This window comes from Malus domestica, chromosome 14 (genome assembly GCF_042453785.1).
Source record: "Malus domestica chromosome 14, GDT2T_hap1".
Taxonomy (NCBI): Eukaryota; Viridiplantae; Streptophyta; class Magnoliopsida; order Rosales; family Rosaceae; genus Malus; species Malus domestica.
In genome coordinates, this window is record NC_091674.1 from 30,180,732 (window position 1) to 30,195,098 (window position 14,367).

At 38.6% G+C, this 14,367-nt stretch overlaps 4 protein-coding genes across 6 annotated transcripts; 2 read left to right on the top strand and 2 right to left on the bottom strand.

The window, feature by feature from the left end:
• Window positions 1-55: 55 nt before the first annotated feature.
• LOC103455517 (uncharacterized) lies at window positions 56-926 on the bottom strand. Its single transcript, XM_008395108.4, has 2 exons — window positions 627-926; window positions 56-524 (listed from the first exon to the last, which is right to left on the bottom strand). Exons 1-2 carry the CDS (start codon window positions 802-804, stop codon window positions 316-318), a joined length of 387 nt encoding a protein of 128 aa, XP_008393330.2. The 5' UTR covers window positions 805-926; the 3' UTR covers window positions 56-315.
• Window positions 927-1,662: 736 nt separating this feature from the next.
• On the top strand, window positions 1,663-2,476 carry LOC103455516 (uncharacterized). 2 transcript variants are annotated; one of them, XM_008395107.3, is made up of 2 exons: window positions 1,663-2,026; window positions 2,122-2,476. In XM_008395107.3, exons 1-2 carry the CDS (start codon window positions 1,714-1,716, stop codon window positions 2,349-2,351), a joined length of 543 nt encoding a protein of 180 aa, XP_008393329.2. In that variant the 5' UTR covers window positions 1,663-1,713; the 3' UTR covers window positions 2,352-2,476. The 2 variants fall into 2 exon arrangements, with proteins under 2 accessions (XP_008393329.2, XP_070668283.1); XM_070812182.1 differs by having other exon boundaries at window positions 1,672-2,014.
• A 5,274-nt stretch (window positions 2,477-7,750) lies between these two features.
• Window positions 7,751-12,750, top strand: LOC103455515 (kinesin-like protein NACK1). 2 transcript variants are annotated; one of them, XM_008395106.4, is made up of 14 exons: window positions 7,751-8,056; window positions 8,570-8,922; window positions 9,020-9,109; window positions 9,198-9,298; window positions 9,392-9,508; window positions 9,595-9,744; window positions 9,840-9,899; window positions 9,986-10,110; window positions 10,196-10,394; window positions 10,504-10,614; window positions 10,704-10,796; window positions 10,882-11,835; window positions 11,945-12,267; window positions 12,349-12,750. In XM_008395106.4, the coding sequence occupies exons 2-14, from the start codon at window positions 8,649-8,651 to the stop codon at window positions 12,674-12,676; spliced, it is 2,925 nt and encodes a 974-aa protein (XP_008393328.2). In that variant the 5' UTR covers window positions 7,751-8,056; window positions 8,570-8,648; the 3' UTR covers window positions 12,677-12,750. The 2 variants fall into 2 exon arrangements, with proteins under 2 accessions (XP_008393328.2, XP_070668111.1); XM_070812010.1 differs by having other exon boundaries at window positions 7,889-8,056; window positions 10,199-10,394.
• A 316-nt stretch (window positions 12,751-13,066) lies between these two features.
• LOC103455514 (non-specific lipid-transfer protein 2) lies at window positions 13,067-13,687 on the bottom strand. Its single transcript, XM_008395105.3, has one exon. The coding sequence runs from the start codon at window positions 13,624-13,626 to the stop codon at window positions 13,333-13,335; it is 294 nt and encodes a 97-aa protein (XP_008393327.2). The 5' UTR covers window positions 13,627-13,687; the 3' UTR covers window positions 13,067-13,332.
• Between the last annotated feature and the right edge of the window lie 680 nt (window positions 13,688-14,367).

Consider the following 14,367-nt stretch of genomic DNA (forward strand, 5'->3'; position numbering starts at 1 on the left):
ATTACTTCGATGTTTCTATAAGCTCTAGCATTGAACAAGAAAACAAAGTCGAGGATTTTGGGAAAAACTGGTGAAATTTAATGGATAGTAAATCTTTTACAACTGAACGTACTTGCAATTTACACTCATAAAAAGGGAAGGAAATGGAATAGAATATCAAAGTTCACAAACGTGAGTTAGGTCGGTTGAGCAGGGTAAGGTGCCCCACCCATCCGAATACAAATCCTCATTCCGTAAAACCCATCCCGTGAATTAAAGTAGTTTAGAATATCGCCTTGTCAAAACAAAGAAAAATTGAGATACGATATTGAAGATTCAAGTGGAATGCTCGTGTCCGGAGATGGACTCATTCGACTTGGATTGCGATGCTGCTACAGTCTCAGTAGTTGGGTTGCTGCTATCATTTCCATTGTCGAGCTTCGCCTCAAATTCCTCGAGCCATGCGTCCAATCTATCCGCCAAACCTTCTCTCGGGACATTCCGCCGCACAATTCGGGCCAAAAGAAAGAGGAGACGGAAGCACCCTGCAGCAAAAGCAACCGTGGACAAATACTCAATCAGTCATTTAAACAAACAGCTGGTGAACTAACTCGCAGAAAACGAAAAATGTAGGTAGCTTCACTCACAAGCAACAAGATACAGCAATGTCCAAGCGATATACAACACACCAACCAACAGACACAAAGGCTTCAGGATCGAGTGCGTGATTCCGTAAATCGTCATCTTCCTCAACGGGCCGCCGGAAAAAATGGCAACCATCAGAGCCCCTGCAAATACCGCAAGTGCTAGTAGCTTGAAATCCATGGCGGCGGTGATGCCAAAGAAACTGAACCTCCGCTGCCCAGCCTGCCCCTGCCCGCCACAACCCAATTCACAGTACCCAAAAGCAACGAGATTTTTTTGCAAGGATATTTATGAAGGGTTAATTTCAGATTTTCCCCCTAATTTTTGGAGTTTTTTCACTTTGGTCTTTCAAATACTTTCCCCCTCAAGGTCTTTTTTTTTTTTTTTTTGTCACTTTGGAGTTTTTTTAAGGAAGACGTTACTACTCTAATCTACATTGATAAGTGGAGGGATGAGGGTACCCTCGGATTAAACAAGAAGACATGTTTGTCAAGAGCAATCAACCACTTACACCTCGAGTTTGATAGTTTCCAATATTTGAAAAATGTGTTAAATAACAATAAAAATGACTTTGCTTCTGAAGCTAAAATTCACAAAAGTATTTGGAGGTACGTTTCAACCTAGCTTAGGTTTTTGAATGGTCGACATTCTGTTGACTATGCAAGAAAGACGGGTTTTTTTTTGGACATTGAACCGTCACAACTTTTATGCATAAAAAAAAACTGAAAGTTACATATGTGACATGAGATGGAACTCATGAAAGTAGTTACGTGCCGGTAGATGGAGGGTATTTTGATCAAAGTAGATGACTTATTGAAATGTCGTCCAAAAAAACAATCATATCATTATGTCAACTTTTATAACGAAAGTTACTCTCTATCCGTATTAAGAGTCTAGGATTTGGGACAAAAAATAAGTTGAGGGACCAAATCGAAAATCTCGTAGATTTTTTTTGTTGTTTGTGGCGAGGCCCATTACCCAAGGCCCAAGCGAAGGAGTTTTCTTTGGGTTCACGTCACGTCTGTCTTTCCAAGTACCCTTAAACCCTCATCAGAGAGGACAAGATCGTCATTTGATTCGGCAGCATCAATGGAGTCGGAAGCTCTTGATGCAGCTGAAACTGTGACCAGCGTGGTTCTTCTGAAGCTGCTACTGGTGCTGTTTCCGGGGGCTCTGCTGCTCGCGATTTCTTTCGACAGCTCCTCGGAGGAGGTACTGATGCTCCGATTCGTGATGCAGGCGGTGAGATTGGTACTCCAAATCATGATCAAAATGGCGATGTACAGAATCAAATCGGTGATCGAAAACGTCCTGTTTGTAATCTTCATCGTCATCTTACATCCTCTAGCTCTGTGCTGCCGTGTGATGCGAAACGCCGTCGCATTGCTGGGTATCGTAGCTTGTGAGTCAAGCAAACCATTTCGTTTTTATGTTTACCAGCTGTTTGTTTAAATGCTCGTTTAATTTATTGACTGTTTTATGGGGCGGTTCCTGCAGGGTCCTGCTGGGTTCTGTATCGTTTGATCGCGCTTGTTGCGGCGTCGGAGCTTGATCGTGATGCATCCCGAGGGCAAGAAGAAGAAGAAGGTGGTGACAGTGATCACATTGTGCCTAGATTGAAGGAGAGCTTGCAGTCATGGCTGATCGAATTCGAGGCGGAGCTTCGGAAGGGGAATTATAGCAACCCGGCTATTGTAGCATCCCGATCTGTTCATATCCTACAGTAGATGATCAATTCTCTCTTCTCTGCAGCAATTAAGTTTTAACTTTGTGAATTTGAAGTCAGAACATGTTCATGTGCATTCCAACCTAATATTTTCCAACGTATGAAGGTTGTAAACCCTACTTCCTACTTCCTCCAATCTTTATTATTTACTTTCTTAATTACTCCAATAATTCTCTTCTAAGGACGTGTGTGCTTGGATCGAGAAGGCCATGAAATAGAATGTTACATTAATGTTTAGCTATAGGATTAGGCTCGGCAATTTCTTAGAGGACCCGTTAACCCGACATGAAATCTCACAAAAATGACAAGTTTCGGATTAACTTGTTAACAAGTCCGATCGTTGTCAGGTAACCCATTAACGTGTCGAGTAGCTATCAGGTCATCCGTTAAGAACCCGATAAGTAGACATTAGACATGTCAATTTCTTGTATGACTCATTAACCTGACAAGAAACGACACGACCGTTTAACGAATCATGTCATTATTGGGTCACTTGTAACGAACTCGTTATCTTAACAGCTTTGACACAACACGACACGACCCATTAAGATTGTTGATGCACAAAATCAATGAGGACTTTGGTACAACATAAAGTGTTAAGTTTGTGACCTTCGCTAGATTGTTTCAGTCACTAGTGTGGATAAGTATGTAAATGGATAGAGACATGGAAGCAAACACAAGATGTACGTGGTTCACCCAGATTGGCTACGTCCACGAAGTAGAGGAGATCTCATTAATTGTGAAGGGTTTACACAAGTACATAGGTTCAAGCTCTCCTTTAGTGAGTACTAGTGAATGATTTAGTACAAATGACATTAGAAAATATTGTGGGAGAATGATCTCCTTTTATAGAAGAGAGTTTCTATCTTTGTTTTGACATTGACACGTGTCGTGTTGTGATTGGCTTCTGATGTTGACACATGTCGCGCTATGATTGGCTTCTGATGTCGACACGTGTCGCGTTGTGATTGGCCTCCTGGTTGGAGGGAAACTCTTCTGAGTTCTTGACGGTATAACGTTGACCGGTGCTCGGTAATTTCGGGATTGGTCAAGTATGGTACAAACAAAGATAATTAGTACGACATGAACACGACAAACATGACCTATTTGGCATGCCTATATGGGATAAACATATCTACACTAACATCTTGGTGATCTATATTTTGTTCTTCATGTTTGAGTTAACTAATTTGATTGCAACACTAGACTTGACAACCAGGTCATGTATGAGATAACTAATTTGAGTGCTAGCCTATGTAATTAGGCTCCCTCTCAACTACATGCATCAATAATTAACTTTGAGCATTGTGGTTTTTGTTTTGGTGCAGAAGACAATGAGGCGGTGGAGGACTTGTGATGTTGAGTTTCAGTCTTACTTCACACTGAATGATCAATGGGAATCGTTTAGAGAGTGAAGTGCATATGGGGCAGGAGTACCGTTGGTCCTTAACAATAGTGATTCTGTTGTTCAATATTATGTTCCCTATATATCTGGTATCCAGTTATATGTGGAATCTTCTGCCAAGTTAAATGCAAAGTCAAGGTAATAAAAAGTTCTGTTTAGTTCATGTTTCATACAGTTAGAACGCCATAGTTATGTGAACCGGTAATCGTTCTTTGTAACATGTTTGTTTACAATGGTTATTAGTTACATGAAATCTTATTGCAAATGATTATGGGTTCACAATGTTGGTTCGGTTACAGGAACATCAGTATGATGTTCTATGGTGGACATCCCATGACTAGTACTACTGGTTTTCAGGGGATGTAATCATACAATGTATTTGCTGATTGCAATCTTTCTCTTCAATAAACTAGTACTGTCTACGTAGATGTGGAGGTCCCCGTCAAATGGTTTCGGATGGGAATTCCCATCACTTTATACATTCACTTTGTACATACTACATTCATATCAGCAGTGCTTAGTTGATCCATTTGTGTTGTAAAGTTATAGTGCCACTTTGTGATAGATAATGATTAAGTGCTAGGAAAATTATGTCTGGATTATATTCAGTTTCATTTTTATTGAATCTCAACTCTACCATCCCTGTGGACACAAAATGGAGTAACGGAATGTCAACTCGCGAGTTCCCTGAAGCAGGCTGCAAACAATTGGCTTAGCCTGCTTCAGGTCAATCACCCCGATTTCCTGTTCTTTGCCTCGCATGGCATGCACTGCAGGTGAAATTAATCTTGTTTCACAGATGGAAGTATCTTAGCTACCACTCCACAAGTTACAGGCCTTGAAATTATCCTCTTGATAGTTAGGTAAATGGAGGATGCTGAAATGTGAACTTTTTTTTTTAAATGCAAAAAACAGAAGAGAGAGTGGGAAGTTCCAAAATTAAGAGATGAAACAAGAAAAAGTATAAAAATAAGAGGGAAACAGTGAAAAGTAAAAAGGCAGGAGAATAAGGTCAAAGAAGACCAATAATTAGTGATGAAAATGTTAGTGGTGTATGATAGCCCACTGTAGATGTCATATACATATATGAGGTGGATCCGTAGCACTATTTTTTTAACAGAACACCGTATATATTTTAACAATTCGAGCTATCTATCTTAGGTTATAGGAATATTATGCATATTTTTCACTGGTTGGAATGAAATGAGATGAATGTTTAAAGGGAGATTATATTCAACACCTCACATTACTTTTTCAACCTTTTTATTTTTTTAATATTTTTCTATCAAGTGTTAGTGATTTGTAGAAATTATTAAAAAAAATTTAAAATGTGTGGAAGAATTAATTTAAGGAATGTGAATATAATCTCTCCTATTTAAAATTTTGTATCGTTTCAAATATATTTACTTGCTATTAGATAATATTTAGGAAGAGGTTATCGGGTTGATGACTTTTTAGAGTATAAGTAACAAGCAAAAAATCCTTCGTTGGGTGTTGAGAAATTCGACATTCAAATACCTTTGCGTCATATTTGGTGCTTAATATTAGATTAGATTTCATAACTCACCAAATTCAAAATTTGAAAGTTGACTTTCCTTTCTTATTTCAACTTATCAAAATGGTCAGATTGGTTTGAACGGACCTTCAAATTGTTCGACTGGGCTTTTGCCCACTTTTGAGTAACTTTTCACATATTATGAGGTCATCTTCAACTAATTCGGTCAAAGGATCATAAAACAAAAAATAGTTTGGAATGACACAAAAATCGTCTCCAACCGAGGGCTAGGCCAAAGAGCTTGTGGGCTAGACCGAGCCCAGACCCCCAAATTAGGCCAGTTAGTTGGCCATTTCTAGCCAGCCCTTCAGCGCCAGAATGTCAAGCTTGACATTTTGCCAGCTCTCTAGTTCAACCTATTTGAATGCCAAAGGCTACCTAGCGTCATCATGACGCCAACTAGCTAACGTCATGCTTCAGTCAGGTTACCATTGGAATTTGAATATTTTTTTGGACAAATTTAAAAAAAAATCTTGTTTTTTCCCTATAAAAACCTACAACATTGAAAGCTGAAGATAAGAAGTGTCACGTAGATAAGAATTATATCTAAAATTTGCACAACAATTACATCTCGACACGCGGCACTCGAAATCTAATCCAAAAAAATATTAAGATTACATAAAGATAAGAAATCTGGAGAGTTACTCACTTTAGCGACATGTGTCACTCGAAATTATATCCGAAAAATTATTGAGATTACATAAAGATAAGAAATCTGGAGAGTTACTCACGTTAGCGACATACGTTACTCGAAATTCTATCCAAAAAATTATTTAGATTATATAAAGATAAGAAATATAAAGGCTTATTCATTTGACAACAAGTGGCACTCAAAATATGTCCGAAAACCTTATTTTAATATAGTAGTTTAATTTAATTAACCATATTAATTTAATTAAAATAATAAATTATTTTTGGCCTATGGCCCTTTAGCCCCTTCGCTTGGAGATGATTTTTTGTCAAAGGGCTATGTTTGGTCTATGACCCTTTGGCCCCCTCTGTTGGAGATGGTATAAAATATGGCCTAACACTATTCATTAAAATATAATTTCTTGCAGGGCTATAAGGCTAAAGATAGTCTTTTGGCCCTCATTCGGTTGGAGATGGCTTGAGCCATCTATCTATCTTTCAAAAGATAAGAATTTAGGAAAACTAATGAAAAGAGCCTGAAAACTTTGAGTTTTAACGATAAGGACAAAATAAAAGGTAAAGTGAATTGTTTGTATCATACTTGACCAATCCCGAAACTACTAAGCACCGGTCAATGTTATACCGTTAAAAATCCACAAGAGTTTCCTTCCAACCAGGAGGCCAATCACAGCGCGACACGTGTCGACATCATATGTCAATCATAGCGCGATACGTGTCAACATCATAGACCAATTACAGCACGACATGTGTCAAAGTTAGAACAAAGCTAGAGACTCTCTTCTATAAAAGGAGATCATTCTCTCACAATATTTCCTAATGTCATTTGTACTAAATCATTCACTAGAACTCACTAAATAAGAGTTTGAATCTATGTACTTGTGTAAACCCTTCGCAATTAATGAGAACTCTTTTACTTCGTAGACGTAGCCAATCTAGATGAACCACGTGCATCTTGTGTTTGCTTCCCTGTTTCTGTCTATTTACATACCTATCCATACTAGTGACCGGAGTAGTCTAGCGAAAATCACAAACTTAACACTTTCTGTTGTACCAAAGTCCTCACTGATTTTGTGCATCAACATGAATAGTACCAGGATTGACTTTTTAGTGTAAAAATATGGTTTTTTGTTAAAGTGAACAGTACGAGGATCTTTTCGTTAAAGTTCCCTAAGAATTTTTATGGCATGAATATACTACTATGGTATCGTTCTCATATAGATGATCTCGTACACGATGAGAAATTAACAAATACCTTTTTTTTAGAGTAACGCTAGGTAGACTAAATTTGTAAACTAAGCAATGCGTCATCAATAAGAAATAAATACGTTAATCAACACTTAAATAATAATTCAATAGTCATCTTCCATATTATTTAGTTTACAAAATTTAATTTCCTTAACTTTATCCTTATTGTTAGCGGAAAATGTTATTGTCACTCCAAAAATCTTATTCTACACTTCTCATACGTTTATTTTTCTTTCCAAATATAGAAAATTTAGAATATAAAATAAGATTTTTGAAATACCAATAACAATTCCAGCAAGAAAACGATATTATCACGTGACATACGTCTCATTCTCTCAAAGGCCAAAATCAAATTTGTATGAAGCGCCAGACTGGACCAATAATTGAAAGTTGTAGACTTTCTTTCTTTTTGCCCTTTCGTGAATAGGGGAATTAATTAAATAATAAACAAATAAAATAATAACCGTTACGACTTGAAACTCGGTCCCCGCTTTACACGACGCGGCCGATTTAACTCGTGAAAACGAAAACGCATCGACAGATCGGCGTGTAACTGCAAAATCCTCAATTAAATAAAGCCAAAAAAATTAAAAAAAATTAAAAAAGAAAAAAAGGAAAACTAGCCGTTGGGAGCCCTAGATTCAAAATTGAATAATAAAGGTCAGAGAAAGAAGGAGGCAATAACTTTTCATCACCATTTCTCTCAATCTCTTCGTCTTCCTTCTCCAACACTCGACTTTGACTTCGAAGCGATTCTCCTCGGACTCAAAGGCGCTCCTTTCGTCTCTCAATCCTCTTGTGCGCCGAAGAATTCCGGAAGTTTTCGGGTCGATTTCGGTTTTCTATTTCGGTGAGTTTCCGTTTCTTAAACTAATGTTTACTGATTTTCACTTTCCATATATGCAGATTATGATGCTTATTGGAAATTCGATGTACCCAATCTTTAATTGGAAACAAATTGATTCTTAACATGATTACTAATTAGGGAAGTTTTCATTTTTTTTCCTTTTTATTTTGTAAAAATGTTCTAATTTCCCCTTCCCCAACTGTTGAAGTTGAATTCATCTTAGAAACACGAACAAGTTGGATGATTTTTCAATTTTCTGATGAAAAATCTTTTTGGATTGGGAGCTAATCGGTTTTCGGAATATTTGTTGCAGTGAATTTCTCTAGGTTAAATTGTGTGTTAGTTGGAAGATTATCCTGTTAGATTCAGCTGCTTATCATAAGCTTAGATTTAAAGTGTGTAGATTTCAGGGGTAAATGTTTGAACTAGAGAGGGTTTCAGATCTGAGATTGTACTAAATTCTGAGGTTTTCGTTTAGTTCAATTGCTTTCTGTAATCCATGATTGGTTTTAACAGAGAGGGCTTTCCTGGGAAAGGCCCGAGATTTGGTGTTGGTGTTCTTCAAGCTCGTTTGATCTGCTAGATTCGAGAAACAATGACTGTCAAAACTCCTGGAACACCGGCTTCAAAAGTAGACAGGACACCAGTATCAACACCGGCTTCAAAAATAGACAGGACACCAGTCTCAACTCCGGGCGGGCCAAGAGCTAAGGAGGAGAAGATTGTTGTCACGGTGCGATTAAGGCCTCTAAACAAAAGAGAGCAACTAGCAAAAGACCAAGTTGCGTGGGAATGCCTCGATGACAACACGATTGTTTATAAGCCCCCGCCTCAAGAACGCTCAGTTCAACCTGCCCCATTCACATTTGGTATGGGAAAACCTCTGCCTATGTGTCTTCTTTGTAGTTTTCTCAGCTGTGATGGTTCGCATTAAATAATTGGTTGATTGGTTTCTTCTGTATGCAGATAAAGTTTTTGGTCCTACTTCCTTAACGGAAGCAGTATATGAGGAAGGAGTGAAAAATGTCGCCTTGTCTTCTTTGATGGGCATCAATGGTAGTGGCTTATCCTTAGACTCATGTCCCTTCTTTTTCGATCCTCATGTCGCCTTTCAACAATTGATTTATTTTCTTTGGCACTGCAGCAACTATATTCGCTTATGGGCAAACGAGCAGTGGGAAGACATACACAATGAGAGGGATAACAGAGAAAGCCGTCATTGATATCTACAATCATATAATCAATGTAAGTTTAATCATCACAAACTAATAACAATTATGAAAGTTATAGTGAAGATTGTTGCTTTGAAACTAATGTACTCGGATTGTTTGGTTGCAGACTCCGGAGAGAGACTTTACAATAAAAATCTCTGGACTTGAAATATACAACGAGAATGTGAGGGACCTGCTAAATTCTGAATCAGGTCGTAGTTTGAAGCTTCTAGATGATCCAGAGGTGGTGTGGCAATAAGCCTTAGCCTATACTCGTTACCGTCACTTGTTCTTTGACATTCACTCATGTTCTGTATTTTCCTAATGTAGAAAGGTACCGTGGTTGAGAAGCTGGTGGAGGAAACTGCAAGCAATGATCAGCATTTGAGACATTTAATCAGCATTTGTGAAGCCCAAAGACAAGTTGGTGAAACTGCTTTAAATGATAACAGCTCCCGGTCTCATCAGATAATAAGACTGGTCAGTTCATCATAGATCTTTGATGCTAGTTAGTGATGGTTTTTCCCTTTCCCTCACAACCGAGACATTGTAAATAACATTTTCTCTCCTTACAGACAATTGAAAGTACACTCCGTGAGAATTCAGATTGCGTGAGATCTTTCGTGGCAAGCCTGGTAAGAAAGGAATAAAATACTTTTCTGAAAATCCTTGCTTCAATTTTACGTCAGGGTTAACAAGTGTGAATGCCAATGATGTGCAGAACTTTGTCGATCTGGCTGGAAGCGAAAGAGCTTCACAATCACTTGCAGATGGTGCTAGGCTCAGGGAAGGTTGCCACATCAACCTTAGCTTGATGACACTCACAACTGTCATTAGAAAGCTCAGGTCAGAATCTATATTTGCATACATTTTTATCTTGAAGGATTAGTTAGTTTTCTTTCTTACCTATGTGAACTGGTTTGATTTGCAGCAGTGGGAAAAGAAGTGGTCATATACCTTATCGAGACTCAAAGCTCACTCGCATATTGCAGCATTCTCTAGGTGGGAATGCACGCACAGCCATCATATGCACCTTGAGTCCGGCATTGAGCCATTTTGAACAATCTCGCAATACGCTCTTCTTTGCCACCAGGGCAAAGGAAGTAACAAATAACGCTCGTGTGAATATGGTATTGTTAATTTTCTTGTAACATATTTCAGTTTGCACCTGTACATAATTACACATAATTACAATAGACATTTTAGTTACCTTACTTGTGTATATAATCATTTTGCTAGGTTGTTTCGGACAAACAGCTAGTGAAACATTTGCAGAAGGAAGTAGCGAGGCTGGAAGCAGAGCTGCGCACCCCTGACCCATTAAGGGAAAAAGAATTGAAAATTCAGCAGGTACACTGACATACTTGTCTTGCTAGATTTCATTTCATGTGCTTGGAAATGTATATATAAAATGTTTGAAATTGTTTGGCCATCACTAGATGGAAATGGAGATTGAAGAATTGAGACGCCAAAGAGATCGTGCTCAGTCTCAGGTGCTTGAATTACAGCAAAAACTTCAGGAGGATCCACAGGTCTATTTCCAATTCTCTCTCTCTCTCTCTCTCTCTAAATTTGTATTCATTTTACTCATATATTGTTATTACATATCAACTTCAGGGTTCAAACCCTTCTGGAATACCCCATCCCTCTGTGAAGAAATGTCTCTCATACACCGGTGTTCTATCAACAAAACCCGACAAAAAGGATATAGGCCCTGGTGATAGAGCAAGAAATTTGAGGCAGTCTATGAGGCAATCATCAACTGCTCCTTTCACACTAATGCATGAAATCCGCAAACTTGAACACCTGCAAGAACAGCTTGGGGAAGAAGCAAATCGAGCTCTGGAAGTATTACAAAAGGAGGTGGCTTGTCATAGGCTAGGCAACCAAGATGCAGCTGAAACAATTGCCAATCTGCAAGCGGAAATAAGAGAAATGCGTTCTGTCAGATCAGTGCCAAAAGAAGTTGAACTTGGAACTGTAGTTGCTACTAACAAGAGTGTAAGTGCTAATCTCAAGGAAGAGATTACGAGACTTCATTCACAGGGCAGCACGATTGAAAATCTCGAGGAACAGCTAGAAAGTGTTCAGAAGTCAATAGATAAATTGGTGATGTCTCTTCCTAGCAATTATCAAGAGTGTAATATTGAGGCATCCTCCAAGCCTAAGAAGGAGTCCAAAAAGAAGAAGTGTCTACCTTTGGCCTCAAGTAACATTGCCAACCGACAAAATTTCATCAGATCACCTTGCTCACCTCTATCAGCTTCTCGGCAAATTGCAGAATCTGAAACTGAAAATAGGGCTCCTGAGAATGATGATATTGTGTCCGGTGAGATTCAACCAGAGTCTGAGAAGGGGACTCCGACAAAGAATGAAGAATGTGGAGATGTCTCATCAAAGGAAAGCACTCCAACAGGTTATCGGCGTTCTAGTTCAGTAAACATGAAGAAAATGCAGAAGATGTTCCAAAATGCAGCAGAAGAGAACGTAAGAAACATTAGAACATATGTAACGGAACTGAAAGAGCGGGTGGCCAAACTGCAGTACCAAAAGCAGCTACTAGTTTGCCAGGTATGAAAATGCATTCTTTCTACTATCTAACAGAACTTACATGCATGTTCTATATTCTATTTATCCTTGTGAAGAAATCTCATTTCGTTTTAATTGGTTACACCCTCAGGTTCTGGAGCTGGAAGCAAATGAAGCTGCCGGGTACAATTTAGAGAATGACGAGGACACATGTGAGACTGAGGAGCCCCAAGTCTCGTGGCAAATAACTTTCAAGGAACAAAGACAGCAGATCATTGAGTTATGGGATTTGTGCTTTGTCTCCATCATTCATAGGACACAATTTTATTTGTTGTTTAAAGGTGACCCAGCTGATCAAATCTACATGGAAGTGGAGCTTAGACGGTTGACATGGCTGCAACAGCATCTCGCAGAACTTGGGGATGCTAGCCCTGCTCATGTGGGAGACGAACCCAGAGTTTCGTTGTCATCAAGGTTCCTTTTCTTCTCTTTTCAAGTAACTAGTTGAAATCATTCCTTTTAGTTAAATATTCCTAATAAACTTCCGATATGCAGCATGAGAGCGCTAAAGCGCGAAAGAGAGTTCCTTGCGAAGAGGTTGTCTTCACGCTTGACAGCAGAGGAGAGAGATGCATTGTACATGAAATGGGATGTCCCGCTTGAAGGAAAGCACAGGAAGCTGCAGTTTGTGAACAAGCTTTGGCAAGATCCCCATGATCCCAGGCACATCCAGGAGAGTGCTGAAGTAGTTGCAAAGCTTGTTGGCTTCTGCGAAAGTGGAAACCTGTCGAGAGAGATGTTTGAGCTCAATTTTGTGCTCCCATCTGATAGGAGGCCATGGATGATGGGCTGGAACCAGATTTCCAACCTTCTCAATTTGTGAGAAAGTACATTTTTGTTGCAAGTAATTTACATTCTTTGAAATAATGTATATGTAAATGATTTTTCAAGCTTTCATTGTCTGTGTTGTCAAGTGTGACTATTGAGCACAATGCACACTTTGCATGGTGTTTGATTCATTTCCAATGGTTTCAAATCTAATTGAACTAATTTCACTAGAAATTAGCTTCTCTTAAAATTTGTTAGAAGTGCTTTCTGACAACCAAAAACGCTTCTAACTGCATTTGGCAGAAAAAGTTAGAAGTTCTTACGCACATTCTGGAGAAGCAACCAAAAGTGCCTCTAACTTGGAAGCGTTGCTTCTTAATGAAAGTTCTTTTAGTAGAAGTGCTTATGAGCAAAAAGTAGTTCGTACAGAAGCAATCTAAGCTCGTATCCAATACCAATTCTCATCATATATATAAGTAGCACTTTACAATCACTACTATTGATAAAACCACACACCGAAAGTACATCATAGATATAGATACATAAAATAGAACACACCAAATTAATTAAGCATAAGTTAACTCCTTCTAATCTTCATTAAACATGGAATAAATGAGCAAGAAGCATCACATATCCATGTCGAACATAGAAATATAACATACATATATATATAGGGCTCAAGGTGTGAGGCTGCATGATGCATCATAGATTCTAGCACTTAGGGAAGGGAGTGCCACAGGTGCTGGCAACTTTCCTCGCATTTGGGGTGTTGACAAGCTTCTTGAGGTTAGGGTTCTTGAGGTACTGGCAGAGGCAGGGCTTCTGTTCCTTGATCTTGCTGCAGCATAATGTCGACGGTGGAGTTGAAGAGGTGATTGCTCCGGCGCAGGGGCTAAGTTGAATGGCGTTGCATGTTACCGCCGTTGACACCGGCGCTGCGGCCAGCAGCAGCACCAACACAGTGCACAATGCAATTGCAATGTAGGAAGAATATGATGCCTTCATCCTCACTCGACTCGACTCTAACAAGAATGTCTAAATTATTAACTTTGGTTGAGTGGTGCATTTGGCTTAGGCTCCGCTCTCTATTTATACAAGAGATAGTACACTTAAATAATTACCACCGGTTTACTTTTTAACCTTTTTTTTTTTTTACTTCAAAAGTTCAGTTACAGTACGGGTGGGACGAGGAATTTATATAAAATATATAACATGTGTAAATTGATAACGACATATAACTAGTGATCGAGACATAAAAAATTTAGTTGGTCAATTAAGTGATATGTTAGGTTTTTCAAGTCGAAAAATCTCACTAGGGTAGTATTTTCATTTCACTCATTGTGTGATATTTGTTAATTATAGTTAATTTCATATTTAGAAAACTCATATTTGCTTTTCAAGAAGCCCTTCGTGCTAGCTAGCTAGCTAAAACCTCTTCCTTTCTTTTATTTCTTATGAGCTGATTTATTTGGAGTCAGTCAAATTCAAGACTTGTTGGTCTTTAATCAGGATTTGGATCCTCTACGAGACAACTGGTCGGGATCTTCTTGATCAGTGTTCGTGGATCGTTAGATTTTTATTCAACGGTTATAATTATTATAACTTTTAGAGAACATTCATGTTTGTAGCTGTTGAATAAAAATTCAACGGTCCACGAACACTAATCAGAAGAATCCCGACCAGTTACCTCGAAGATAATCCAAATCCCTTCAATCATATCACAAAGCAAGTGATGTTCGGAAAGAG